Source organism: Varroa jacobsoni, unplaced genomic scaffold (assembly GCF_002532875.2).
Source record: "Varroa jacobsoni isolate VJ856 unplaced genomic scaffold, vjacob_1.0 scaffold_441, whole genome shotgun sequence".
Classification (NCBI taxonomy): domain Eukaryota; kingdom Metazoa; phylum Arthropoda; class Arachnida; order Mesostigmata; family Varroidae; genus Varroa; species Varroa jacobsoni.
The window spans coordinates 108079-123249 of record NW_019213343.1 but is presented as its reverse complement, the minus strand read 5'-3'; the positions used below and the strand labels follow the sequence as shown (position 1 = coordinate 123249).

At 44.7% G+C, this 15171-nt stretch overlaps 1 protein-coding gene across 9 annotated transcripts in view; it reads left to right on the top strand.

Moving 5' to 3' along the window:
- The window catches only part of LOC111260456 (RNA-binding protein Musashi homolog Rbp6), a 240832-nt gene that overhangs the window by 118596 nt on the left and 107065 nt on the right, over window positions 1-15171 (top strand). For 8 of the 9 annotated variants that reach the window (XM_022833232.2, XM_022833231.2, XM_022833227.2 and 5 more), the window contains one exon: window positions 11990-12139. The exons of the other annotated variant lie outside the window; for it this stretch is intronic. In XM_022833232.2, the coding sequence (XP_022688967.1) occupies window positions 11990-12139 (150 nt within the window). The remainder of the gene's footprint in view (window positions 1-11989; window positions 12140-15171) is intronic. 9 annotated transcript variants of the gene reach the window in all.

Sequence of the window (15171 nt, the reverse complement as noted above, 5' to 3'; positions counted from 1 at the left end):
CTCTCTGTGTGTTTGTACGTTGCCCGCGTTTTCTGCCTTCCTGTCCTATTCCGCTGCCGTGGATCTAACGATGTTGAACTTCTCTACGTTTTTCTTGAGCTCTTTCTATTTTCGTTCTATCACGAACATTCAATCCCTACCCCTTTCGGTATATCTCGAACTATTGCTCGTATCAGGATCAAAATTTTCCTGTCCTATACGGAGACGGTAGTTATGAAGCAACGTTGCTATGATGGCATATTCGTAGTAACAGGCGTAGGCCTGCGGGTCACGAGGAGACCTAGGTTCAGATTTGCTCTGATTCGAGATCAGTGGAAGGGACCGTCAGAAGCATCCGCAGCAGCTGCAAAGCCGCGATAGCTGATAAGCGATGTCAAAAGAAAAATCCGAATGTTTCAGACCTGGTTCTGCTTGAGTTGTGAGGCGTTTTCAGCAGAACTCGGACTCGTAGTCGTGTCGTTGAGGCGGACATGCTCATCTCAGTCGTGTTACCTGATCCCCGTCACGGCTCCTATTTTGGGAAGGATATCGCTGGTAGCACAGATCAAGCAAAGAGTGATGTATCAGCACCAGAGACGTTCGGAATTGGTGAATCCAGCAAACAACGAGGAAAGGAGTCAAGGAAGATGCAGGAAACGTTTCCACTGTCAGAAAGTGAAGGGCTATCGAACACTGTCTAGGTGACCACCTGCATCAGAACTTTGTTCCTTCAAGTCGGTCGGCTCCTCAGCGATTCGCTTTGATTTGTTCGTTTCGTCAGAGTCAGCAAACACATTTGTGACGACGCTCACGCCGCTACAAGTCTCTAACGGATGAAGCATTTTTAGGCTTGCACCCGCACGCGTCAAGTTTAGGACCAATGAATTTTAGATATGCTGGCAAGCGAGGAAGATCACGATGGATACTTAGCTCGAAGCTTTAACTTGTAATCGCATGATTGTAAGAATCCTCCGGCAGCAGTTATGCTGGACGAAAGCAATGGTGCTATCATCGGCTATTGCGTATGCAACAGATCCATATCTAGTCAGCGAGCTCTCTCATTCGCACCACTTTCCTTCAACAGAACCATCGACGTAGGCGTCATGTGATTCATTCTACTTAACGCACTAACTCCAGGTTTCTTTTTTCTTGGCTTGAACACAGCCATTCAGTAGACGATGAAGCAATTGTTCCCATCTCACTTTAAACCTGTTTGTACTTACTCACCTGTGAACTTATGATGTACTAACACATCAATCGCACAAGCAATTTGTTTTTTTTTTAGCGTAAAATTCTGTACTTACGTCATGTACGAAATCTGTTTTTGCGTATTGGACTTCAGATTCTGTGGTTCTTCGATTATGCGAGGAACTCTATTTACGTACAAAATGTCTTGCAGTACCATTTTTTTCTGTTACTTTTCTCAACCACATTTTATTGTACGAATTCGCAGCTAGACAATGCGGTTCCTTGTCATCCATAGGTACCGCAAATCGCGTTAGAAAAGAGCTTTCATGTTTTGTCTCTTTATACGTTCATTGGATACATAACAGTCGACAGCCTCAGAGCAGGAAGTATATATGTAAGTAAAAATATTACGCGGCGTCACAGAAAAGGCAACGTTGTAAAAGGAAGTTCAGGTAGTCATTTTTCCTAAGATGATGCGAATCTACAGCTTGTGGAAGTCTTTACCAAAGCCTTTTGCAAAACTTTAATCAGGTCATTGACTTTATAGACCGTAACTGGTTCGTAACATGAATTGATTAAACCAATTTTTACTCTTTGATCCCGTACCGCCTTTTCTGGCACCATTTCAAAAAAAAAGTCTAAGGAGGACTGCATGTTCTAACAAAAAAGAAAAGCTAAATACCTTTAAGTTCTTCTGTGATTTGGCCAGAAAACGAATTAAGGCCATTGTCAAAAGAAGAATTTGTTGTGTCCGTGGATAAATTATCTTCCTCGAAATTAAAAAACTTCCACCATCTGTTTATATAAAGCTGCTTGTAGCGATTTGCTACATGCCTTCAGTCTATAGCTATGGCGTTTCTCCGTCTACGAAGTTCCGAAGCAAATTAGTAAAGTGGTCGACGATTATCTAGCAGATTATTATAGACGATTACTGGTCGGTAAGATTTGTAATAAACGAATGCCAGAGGTTCCATCAAAAGCAAGTCGTTTATGAATAATGCCCTGAAGGAATGGACAATATATATATTTGTATGTTCCAAATTTAACTCAGCTCAGTCGAGGGCCGATCTTAACTCAATTTCATTCTCTCGCATTGCAACATGTATGGGTATTCCCTAAGAAACCAGGCTTGTTTCAGTTCCGTTGCCGACAGAGTCGACTTTTGCCGGTCACACTAAAAGACTGGTAAGTTTACCGGCTTTGGCTGTCATTGTCGCTGGAGTAATTCGAGGCAGAGCAATGGACCGAGCTGCTGGCTGGTTCACCGACCAAAGCGAACGTGAAATGTCAGCACATCTCAAAACCCAAAAAACGAAGCTTTCCTGTTTTTTGCCTCTAGTGCCGCTGCTCTCGCTACTACGAGTAGCTTGCATAGAACGGCGATTATCCCTGTTTGCCCCTCAGTATTTCGATAAGCGCTGCGATTGTGATACTCTTCACCGATAGAAAGACCCTGTGGAGGTCTGCGTAAGCGTTCAATCTGCTTTGGAAGCTTGCTTCTTCTTACAGACAGATGCGTTATGCGCGGGTCGAATACGAACCCAACACGAGCCCCTGTTAATTTTCTCGGCTTTTTTCTTGTTAGAGTTTCCCTAATCATTGCCATAGCGGTAGTAGTTCTAATGGCAGCAAAAGAGGAACTGGGACGTGCACTATGGACGTGTACGTCTAGACGATCGTTACGTAGTTTAGTTACAGCTAGAGTTCTCTACTGTTACTATATAGGACGATTTAGAAGAAACTCGCCTCAACGAACAAACGAGCGACCCACTGACTGACCGGTAGGTCGAGAAGTCATTCATACTGAAAAGATGAAGCCTCGAAGTTCTGGTCGTGCGTCTTCACCGAGCCGATGCCTCCCTCGCTTTGTCACTCCCCATTTCTCTTAGCATATTCTTGCTGGAATTCTACACACTAACTTACCCACTTTCATCACATTGGTGGAGCATCGATTAACGACCGGTTACTCTCGATTAACTTCGAACTTTCTTCAGTGCTCCTTTTCTGCCAACATCTCTTCTTTCCTTGAGTCGTCACAAGGATAGACTGTTGCCAACTCAGCATCTGATCTCAGTGCCTATGCCCCTGACAACGGCAGAAACTGCATCGGTCGCGCCGCCGGCAGGCTCATCTTCACCCTCCTGAACTCGCCCGCTTCTGCCCTTTTACTCTCTACATAGCCCTTAGCGCAGTCTCACCAAGGCTTGCAGATCCTTGCCCATGAATTCCGTTTAGTGTGCGGTGTTGCACAGCAGTCACCCTCTTGCTGCTGCTGCTGCGTCCACTAATACTGGTTCAGGGCAAACTGGAAGCTGGCCAGTAACCTGGTATATACATAGACAAAAGAAGAGGAGAACAAGAAACAAAAAAGAAGACGAAGCAGCAGTGAGGAGAGAAAAAAAATAGCAGAAGCAAGTGACCTTAGCTTGCATCTTTCCTAGCTGCTTCAGTGCCTGATTCTTTTTACTGCTGCTGCTGCTGCTCCCTCTTTACAACAGACAGAGTACAGGTTACGAGATGCCTGTTTTTCTTCCGATGGCCCGCGCTCCGTTCGCCCTAACCGTTCAAACGGTCAAAAAGCAAGTATACTCGACAGGGAGAGGCAGTTTACCTCGAGGCGCGAGCGACTAAGCGCCCCGGTGCTTGTGGGTGGCGGGTCAGTCCCACAAACTGAAAACAAAGGTTCAACCGTTGCCAGAGTCAACGGTCTACGCTTAAGTTTGACAGGGTCGAACTCACAGGCCACGTTAACAGACAGACAAACACCTTTGATACACTAAGGACAACAGTGTTCAAATAGCTACTGAAACCCGCAGCCACGGCCGGAAGACTCAAGGCGGTTGTGCGGGAGTGAACGCTTTCACTTTTTTAGTAGAGTGATTGCAGGACAGGCACAAACGTGACAATCCATCGCTATTCTAAGAACTGTTTTTGCTGATACCGTTGGAGCTGAGATGAATAATTTGTTCGTCATCTGTCTCGAGTGTAGACCTGTACGGATAATGTATGCTCGATACATGACATAGGCTTATCAAAGGGTAATACATTGAAGCTAGACATCTTTCTTACCTGATTCATATCGAAGCTTAAGCTATGCCCGGCATCGGAAATATTCTTGAAACCATTCGATAGAGTGGTAAAAAGGAGGGCAGACATCACCTCGCACGCTATTTACAATAGTTCTATGGCACAATATATGCTGCATTAAGCCCGCAGATCCATGGTTATTCTGTGTATGGAAATGCGAGACTCTGAAACGGGATCAAAAACGGTGAAGGTGGTTAGTTTATCTTTCCCGTAATGAGTATTGTAGTAACTGAATGTGGGCAGATATAGTGCTCGGATATCAGTTGGAGAAGATGTGTTGTCAATGAAAGGGATCAGACACAGGTGCAGCCAGGGCTCCGATAGGTCAATCGAATATCAGCTTCTTCTTGGAGGCTTTGCAGACCATAGTCTTCTCTATTATAGGAGCGTTCGGGTACACGTTATGCCGGTTCTTCTTCTTCTACAGTGTAGGAGCCTGGATGGGCCAAAATTGGCTAGTTCTCAAGCGCTAGGTCAGCCCCAGTTGTCGTAACCCTCGCTCTCATGGCCTCTGAGCCTGACAGATTGGGGTTGCACAAAGTCTGTCTTCCTCTTTCGGTGCTGCACCAGTTTACGGTGGTGCTGCTGTGGCCTCACTTGGCCCTGTTTTCAGGTAGAATTATTGCCCATGGGTGCTCAGACGAATACCATCCCGTTTCACACCCGTCCGTTATCCAGTCAACCAGCTGAAGCAAGCAGCAATCAATCTAGACAGTGGCCTCATATCTTGGGCTAGTGAACCTGTTCAGCATGCCAGCCCAACCCAAACCTAGCCAAAAGTGGCTATGTTTCTCAATTCCTGTATCTCCAGCTCCACTCCCTTAGCAGCTGTTCATAGCGAGTTATGCGGATCGCGGATGCGGGGTGACGGGAAATTCTTTTCGGTTAGGAAGAAACACTTCAAGTAGCAGCTGCTAAGGGCTAGTCCACGTACGGCGAGTCTCAAACTGCCAATGCGCTCAACATGCGCGATGTTGCAGAAATTGTGAGAGGGCTGGCGAGGAAGAAGGAGAGAAGGCACATGAAGGTACTCTTTCGCCCTGCTATAAAAAAAGTGTTATTGTGAATAACTGAACACGGAATTTGTAACTTAGACAAAACTTTGACGTCAATTAATACGTCAGGTAGCAAATCATGACAATTAATTGAAGACGGATTAGATAAGAATAATTCTATGATAATACTTCTTATGCTTGCATAAATAAGCCAGCTTGAACACATTTTCAAAGCACGTATCGGACTATTGCTTGTATAGAACTGGATAAACAGAAATGTTCGCTGATTTCCTGTTTTTGATCAGTAGAAACTAATAACATTGTGTCATATTGCAATATTAAATAAATGTAAAGAATGTCGACGTTTGTCTATTTGATTACTGATTTTTAACGCTGTATTTCTCTATTACTCATATCGATGCATACTTGGCTCGATGCTCCTATTGCTGTCCATTGTTTCTTAACTGATAGAATCATTTGCATGCTGCAGGCCCATAGTCAGTTAGTTGGGGGACTAATAAAGTACTGAAAGCTAGTCCAGTTGGCCTGGTCGTAGGCGTCGTTGGAAGCATCTGTGACCCTGTTTGAGAGGTGCCCATGCACCGCATAGCAGTTGGCGGCACCATTCTTCCTGTCTGTGGCGTTCCTCTATACTATGCTACTATATCCCGTAGGGCCGAGTCGATTGAGGTGTGATCGCGTGGGAAAAGAATCATAGGCATAATGAGGTTGGAGACCATCAGGGAGGAGCCACAAAGAGAGTGTTGGTTCTGCTTTTTCATAATGATGAACCTAACATTAGGTTCAACATGGCCAAAGACAGACGGGTCTTTGGTACAGGTGAGAATATCGGTCGGATTCGTGAGAAAAGGAACACCCACCGATTTCTATCAATAAAGGAAGGCTGCCATAACTATGGCAGCCTTCCTTTGCCCTGCTATCGAAACTGCTACGCGTAAAAGTTGTGCTATAATACAAAACACAATTTTCAGCTAGCTGTTATAGCATGAGCTTCGGCTACGCCATGCTTGTTAGATTCTGTACTGTTTAAACTCGCGCGGATCGTTTCGGTTTCTTTCTTCACTTGCTTGTAACTCGACCCGTCTGTTGGTCAACTGTTCAACGGACCCCGAACTAAGATTACATGTCCAACTGAGGCCTGGGACTTAGATCGGCTATTCTCTTGGCGGGAATACTGGCGGTCTCTTAGTCTGTGGAACTAGCATTGTCGCTAGCGCATCCAGGGTCCCAGTATCCCTCGGTTTCTTCATTACTAGAGGTGTCGACCACTAGAGGGCGTTGTTTCAACGGTGGGGTCCGGAACCAAGAGGAAACAAGAGTACTCTTGCCTGTTATCTATCGGCTTTTGGTCGGCCAGAAGCCGCCACGAAGAGGTAGACAGTGGTTTCTTGGCAATCAACGTCGTTCTCGTCGTTGTCGACGTCGTGGATCGGTCGACCGACAGCGTCGCCTAGTACACCCATAGCCATTGCTTGCCTCGATCCATTTTCCCTCTCTAGACTCCAGCTTTTGACCGTAGTAGTTACAAAGAAACATCAGAAACTTTCTCCACTCTGTCTGGCCCGGGCCCTTTTAACTCCTATAATAGAAAATAAAATGGGGATGGCAAGGTGGCAGAAGGGGCGGCGGCTATAGCAACCGATCACGGTGTACGGTATCAGTACACAGAAAGGCCCAGCTGCTACCTGCCTTTGGACGGAAGGAAATAGTAGAAAAAGGGGGGAAATTTGGGTTTAGCGTGCTGAGTAGCATGCGGATGGCCGGGCGAATGACTGGTTGGAAGTCGGAGCCCAGGATCATTTTCCGCATGACGGGTCAAACGGATTCCGCTTCCTAGCCCAGAGATTGGACTATGTAGACCCCTGTCCTGGGCGGTTTACCCAGACCGCTCTTCCCTGTCGAACCTACATCGTTTGGCTAACCTACGCTGCGTCCTTGCGTCGTCCCGAAACCGGGTCGTTGCTCGTCTGTTATCTATTCACTCTTTACGCTCGTGAATGTTCCCGTCTACCAGCGGTAATAACAGCCGCAGAAGTAATAGTAGTAGGGTCTGCTTGTCTGGTCCCGAGCTACCTCCAGTGGAACAAACAACTTGCAGCGGTAGCGATATTAGCAGCACAGACGAAGCCTCTTCCTGAGGCAGAGAAAGCCGACGATTCCACTGAGAAGCAGTTGGAACTAGCAGAAGCAGACTTAGTGTACAATGCTAAAGATGGCCGGGTAAGAGGCTAGATGACGTGAGTACTAACGGAGGTGGAACACTTGGGAGAACAAGGGTAGAGAGAGAAACCAGGGGTCAGGAGAAAGGGAAGTGAAAAAGCTTTAGTCTTTCTTGCCACCGGCGAGCGCGCTACAACCTTTTACTAGGAAAGCCAGTGCAGCGACCGCCTTTTCTGCTACTGCTGGCGGCTTTGCAATCGGGGTAATTATCTTCCTTTTCGACTACTCCACAATCAGCCTTTCGGTTGCGACAGCGGAGAAAGCAACGAAGTCACTAGAGAAGCCTGAGAACTATCCGCATTCTGTCAAACCACCCATACAAACCCCAGCCTCGCTGTATTCCCAAGCTGGTCTTGCCTTGCGATTTCTCACCCTCGCCGCCTCCTCCGACCGTGTGGATAACTCCTGCCCGCTGTCTTGCGTATGATAGCAGGCAAACGGCGTGTTTTGCGGGGAGATAGCAAAGCAGTGGCTCCTTTTTCACTGTTCACTATGATACGAAGAGAACCACCCCAGCATATGTCCTAAGAGGAATGGAGGTTTAGAAAGCTGAGAACTCGTAAGACGAAAAGAGTGGTGGGGGAAAGGATGTGATGTAAGGAATTTTGTAAAGAATGGAGCGGATAGAGGCGGAACACAAGAACCGTATGGCAACTCGGCTGAAAGCGCAACGAAATAACCTAACACACATTCGTCGAATTGGATAACGACGGGACGTCTTATTCATTTGCGTTACTAAAGACACGATTAACATTATCTGTCCCCAGGTTCCTACTGCGGGGTAGCAGACATTTTAAAACTTAGCAGCTGTGCAAGCAAATGTATGGAGGTAATTCCCGACTGCCGTTTGGTACCGCAAAAATGTTCTATAACACGATACGAATCAAAGTGAAGGTGGGACAGTTGATAGAGATTTTATACGCTCAGCAAAAGAAAAGAACGAAAAAATCGAGAACGCATTAGTGGATGCACTTATTTTGCTCGCAGAGATCTGTCTGATACTAACTGAAAACTCAGGGGTTGAGAGCGGAAAGGAAGTAGAGTTTGAATGAGTACGCTATAATCATCTGGATACGAGTCAAAAAACTGGATTTTTTTTCCCGTTGCGCAGCGTCTTCTTCATGTAGTGCGCGACGACTAATCCGATACTGTGAAGAAGAAATTAAGTTTAGAGAGGCCATCAGGTGCCAGAACTCAACCATCTCGGTTTTTCCTCACGTATCTCTTAATAACTCACTAAAGATAGTAATCATGATTTTTTGTACTGGAAAATCGATCTTAAATCGATTAAAAATGCCCACATAGGTGCGCTTACATATTGCTCATTAAACATTTATTGGCAATTATAGCTAATCAATAAACGAGTATTCAATTTAATTCAATATTTTAACCAAGCTTGGATCTGAAAATGGCCTACGCCTATAAAAACAGCACAGTGTGCTAGGATCGTTGTAATTTTGTAACAAACAACAGCTTTTCCTCTTACAATTTGACCCTTTGATGCTTTGGTTTCTAGATTGGGATCGCCTCTCCTATAATCTAATTTACGTATGCCACTTCCACAAGAATTACCATTGCTACTTTGGGCTACAGAAGAGTCTAATGTTTAGGGTAATCAGTACAAGAAAGAAGCATAGGACTCCTGCAGCTGTCATGATTTGCTCGTGAAGTGCCAACAACCATTGATTGAAGCTAAAATTGGGAGAGCTAAATTGAACTACGTGTTTTTCCTGCAAGCTTTTTTTCCGTTTTTTGCTCTATGCACCCCGCCCACAAAAAGCAAGAAAAGCGAATCTGGTCTGTTCGCTGTGCCAGGCTTTAGATCCTTCGGCTAGTTGGGTCCATATCGAAGGAAGGGTTTTCTCCTTGGTCCTAGCTGCTGCTCCTGCGGTGAAGACGGTAATAGTGTTGAGGGCTTCGGGATTGGCCGCCCCGAGGCGAACACTGAAATGCCGATGTGAACAGAGACATGTTCCCCCAGCGTACCTTCTACTGGCGGGATTTTTCACGTGAGGAAGACCTGCTTCACTTGCGTGGTCCTACAATTTTTGGGCCTCTAGCTGCTGCAATAACTGCGAGAGCAACATCAGCTCCCTTTACGAGTACGCGGTTCTCTGTGGTGTGTGAGGGGAAAATACCGCTCGCGCACGATGTAGGCGTCTGCTTGTTCGGTCGTCTAACTCACCTGAAGTGGTTGAGAAGCCAAAGCAACGTAGGAACTGCCGCCGTCTACCAAAAAACCACGGAGCACTCAGTGTACCGCCTCGAACACACGAATTCTTGATGCGAAGGTACCTAATGCTAATCGCTCCGTTAGCACGTAAAGGGCTTTAATTTTAGTGATGTGTGATTTATCTACATTTCAAACGCATAAATACCATTTCACTGGGTATACCGCACTGACCTTGATGTTATCGTGGCGCATAGCTAATGGTCGCTTGACGTCACGTGGCAGGGAGACGCCACTCCGGTCAACATTGTTCCAGTTTATGTTGAATGAACTGAGTATGCATTTGTGGGGCTGAAGGCGGTGGCCTATCTGTTCGTGAAATTGTCCGAGGGCTATATAACACCGGCATGAGCTTTTGTTCTTCTATTAGTTTAACGACATAAAATACATAAAGTCCTCCAATCTGCATCCTTAATCTGACCGCGTGGCTGAATTATGTATATACTAGTGAGCATTGGTTCCATTGCGGAAGGTAGCAGTTTAGCTCATAGTACCAAAGAAACAATAGTGTCGATATGATTATATTTGGTGATCAAATGTAGAGACTTAATCATTTATAAACACAAGCGCACAGGTACACATAGCTCTAGTTCGGTTTCTATAGCTCCCACTGGTTGTGTGACAACCTGAAGTCAAGGTAGGGGAAAAAACGTGGCTGATATGTGGTAATAAACTGAGAATTCCGTTCAAGTTCTGAGCGGAACGCTATCTAATTGCCATAATTACCGGCCGGTGTGTCATCTCGTGTGTGGTCATAGGGTGTGTCTTAGACGTACGCACCCCTCACATCCAATCTGCCGTAGCAATGAACGTTTTACGCATGTTTATCGTATTTATTTCCCGTTATTAGCACCTCACCTCACCCTTCATCCATTGCTTGTCATCTGCCTGAAGTCCGAACTTGAGTTAACTGTTATGCTTGAGCAATGACTATAGAAGATATTCATAGCACTAATAGGGTATTTGCCATATTAGAATTTCAGTTATAGCTGAACGTTTTTTGTTGTTAGCATCACTATCTTTGTCAACGATGATAGTAATTTTTATTTTTACTTACAACACAAAAATGTATGGCTTCGTATAAGTTAACAGTTTCATAATACATTTATATTGTTGTAGAATTGATTATTTCACATGTATATATATATATACATATAATAATGATTTATCGTATATGCTTAATAATTCTTGCGTTTGAATTTAATGGAAAATATATAATTCTCTATTTTATTCTTATTATTTGGCTTGAGTTATAATTTGAGCATTAGTAGCGGTAGCTTTCCTCATTAGTTCTGTTTAAACGGTCCAGCTGTTAGCAGTTATGGTATGTATCAAACAAATGATTTTCCTTTCCCTAAGAAGATAGCCAGTCATCTGTTGATGTTTAGGGCTATCTTTGAGTGTGTGTGTGTTTCGTCATTTTGTCGCATGTTTTTTCATGAATCGGTTGACGGGTTCGCTGCTGAATCATCAATCATCAAACTCCACTCCAAACCCGAACGATCCAACTGCTTCCGTGGTGACTCAATCGATGATGATGATGCCTTGATGACCATGCTTCTTCGATACGCCCTCCATCACAACCATCATTGACGGTGCCGCGACCGCTATCAACTATGGGAAAATACTGTATGTATATGGCCTTATGCCCGAACTGACCCATTTACTATTTGTCAAACAAACGCGTTCTTTTCCTGGCCCAATCCGCCATGACCTGAACCAAACTGAACTCGATCGGAACGAACTTGTTACTTCCCTCAATGGAAATATACAAACACGTGCGACTGGGTCTGCGTGCGCTTCCTGGCCATGCTGCCACCGTCTGTGCAAAACATGCCGATGCTTATTATCGATTCAACTTTCATATGCGCGTCGATCATCGACCGACCCTAACGGCGATCTTGCTGGGTTCCTGACGGTGTTTACTTACTACGGACCTCTCGATAAAAACGAACCTCACCTCACACATTGTACTATACACCAAACGATCTCCGCACATTAATTACGTTATGGTGTAATATACGCTGTCTCATTATACCCTCCCTTCCTATGCTCTGCTCGTGAATGCCCGTGAACGTTGTTGCGCCTCATTTGTCCCCACACGATCCTGCCGCTCGAATTGGACTACCGACTCATCTATACTATGCTCTGGCCATACCATATGCGCTGCCGGTATGCTGCTCAACGCCAAAAACCCTCTGCCTGTTTCCCTTTACCTCTGTGCCTGAATAATGCGTGCAATACGATGATCTTGGTGTTGTGGGTTCAGGATAGTGCCATGTTGTCCGGGCCTGCTGATCAGTTTGCGGCCGCGTTCGAACTCGCCCTCGACGCCAAGCTAAACAAGTATATCCTTCAACAGACGCAGGCAGCCCAGGCGGGCATTGCCACTGCGGAACCCGCTGTCACCGCCAGTGAGGTGAGTTTTTTGCTTTTTTTTTTCTCTTCGGTTTTACCCGACCCCTTACACACACACAAACAAAGCGATGGGTGGCCTGACACAAGTGTACAGGGGGATACGCTCAGACAAACATCGAATCTGTAGAAAGAAAAGCTCAAATACCGCTTTTGAACGGCATGCAGTTTAGTTTTCAGACGTCTAGCATGATGTTAAAGAACTAGATTGGTTCAGCTTATCTGTCCCACTCCCAGCTAATAATGTAATACGCCACTATTACAATGAAGAGCGCAATAGTAGTTTAGCAAGACGATAGGGCAAAAGTTTAAGATACACGCCGAGGCCGTTGCCTTTTCTGCTTCTGTTCTGGGATATGTTCAGGGGACACACAGTGTATTAGAAATTGCAAATTTTCGTTTCACACTCAACAACGTTTGGTCATTACGAAACGGACCGGTGTAGGTCCATTGCTCACTTAACTGTTGCTTTTTAAAGGCATAAAATTTCAACTGAAACAAGTGACGAGACAGAATACAAGCTAACATTTTTTTCCTCAAAACCCTATAGTGACGTACGCAATGGGGTAAGCACGTGCCGTATACGCAATCCCATTGTTACTATGTCGCCACAAGTACACCTACAATAGGTTATATGAACGAAACTGCCTGTGGAGCGAGCATCATGCACATACTCGAAAAATGTGTGTATCCCGAAGATTAGTGAATACACAGGATGTGGCAGACGATACGACCTGCTCGAACAAAAAGTCGATCTGCTGGTGCAGATTTATATGTCTGTTTCTGTTTTCTATAACAGATAGCTCGAAATAATTGTCAACCTGCGATATTTCTCCCAAGTGTGCCTTGTGGAGCATTCTATATGGCACGCTGCTGTTACATTTGATTGGTCCGAGTATTTTATTTTGCTAGCAATGCGTAGCTTTTTCGGCCGACGGTTGTCGACTAGTAGGACACCAGGCCCGCTTATGGGTTCACTCATGCTGTTGGTGACAATGATGATGCAAAAAGGTTGAGCGTTAAACGTACGGAGCAAACTGATCTGCTGGCCTGAAACGTATTGTGCTCGTTGGCATGCTTTGTCCTGTTTCTCATATAGTCTACCTTACATTTTGTACAGTAGATGCAAGTTTCGGTTCGAAATCAATGTTTGAACATATATACAGGGTGTGGTAAAAGATCTTGACAATGTTAAAAAGAACGGTATGACAATCGCTTAACGAAACCGTCGAGTGAGTGTTGCTCCACGCCATATAATCAGGCCACCCATAACTAGTCCAGCCTGATTGGTAGTCCCTTCATAAATTTGTCCGTTCGATTGTACCATTTGTCAGCGTTCTTAGTCTCATAACTGCTTGCTATATAAGAGGCTGACCATATAGTCGTTGATCTAACTGTATTTATCGAATGGTAGAGATAGACTTATTCATATTATCAATAAATTAAATATGGATTGTCTCCCGTAGATGACAATATTTGCCGAGGTAAATGTTGTTAGATAACCATGTATTTATTATTAATTAAAATTTTATTGACACGTTTTTATGTAGGCATATGTACCTTCTATGACATTGCAGTTTATTTACGGACGCTCATTCACTCGTTGCGTCTGGACGTTTGGCTACAAAGTAGTTAGGGATCTGTTGTTTTAGCTATACTCGGTGGCGAATGCTGAGGTAGGTAACGACTAGCACGAGTCACAAACACGGAGAGTAGTCTGCCTTTTAGGAAACACAGACGCAAGAAACTTGAACGTGTGTATCTATTTCTTTCTAATATTTACCACCCACATTACATACATCATATTAACAAACGTCAGCAATATCAACTTCTACGTATTATCTCGCGCAAGTATTACATCAGAAAACATCCTACGTTCGTACGAGTCTTACCCCAGTTGCTCTCGTCTATAGCGCTCCGTGTTGTCATATTTTCCAAGTGCAGCATAGCTCGTCAGCGAAGGCTAACCGTCACGCAGTCCTCGAACCAATTCTTCACTTACATAACATGCCTCTGTGTTTCAAGTTTTACGGCTGGCTCCTGCCATCACGAAACCAAGTCTGTCTGTCTGTCTGTCTATGCTGGGATTCGAACCTAGACCAGAACGTGTCCCTAAGGTTAGCGGGCAAACATAACATGCCTATCCCTTCATCATTTCGGCTTCCTCTATTACTGTGGCCTCTCCCTGTGAAGATACTTATACACTTCCGCCATTCTTCCATCAATCGCTCCGTTCTCTACCTCACTTTGCCTCTGTCTCATTCTCCTCCTGCCATTTATTGGACTTCCGTTTTCGGGCACCCGGCGATTTCCGTCTGACAAGACTTTGTTCATAGGCTTTTTTCGTCCCTATTTAATACGATGAAGCTGTTATGGTTCGCCCCGTCTCTCTACTACATTCTCTTCTTCAATTCCCTATGATGTAGACAAATCCTTCATGTATGTTTGCAAGATCCAACTTATATTAGCAGAAATGATAAAATATTTTACGACTGCGTAAAGTTATTTTTCCTTATTCACGAAAGTTACCTTCAATATCAGTTTACCACCATTGCGCATTCAAGAAGGGGTCCCATAAGGACTGGCCATGTGCTCATTTAAGAGAAGAAAAAATTCAACGACATCCGCATGTATGTATATATGCAAAACGCAAAGGCTAAGTAGTGTCCGGGACTTCGATCAGAAATTGGTCGTATCGTTTCGCTCAGGGGGTTTAAGTGAATAGTCAAAATTACCGCCAGAGAGCTCTGATGGGCTTCAAAGCCGCGGGGGTTTGAAAGCATTTCGTACTAGGAGTCTCGTCGTCTGCTTTCAATGGCCCTTCACCCCATGCAAACGAATTTACGAGTACTAGTTTTAATTGTGCCTAAAGCAAGTTCGTGACTCCAACGTTGCCTACAGCTATTAAAACGGTATTCCAGCGATAGCATAATAAAACCATAGGATACAGTATGCTCTGTGTAAAAATTCGAGTTCAGTCCTAGCATTGACTGTAAGTATAACTTAATGCAGATTTTTGACGGGAAAATATTATAT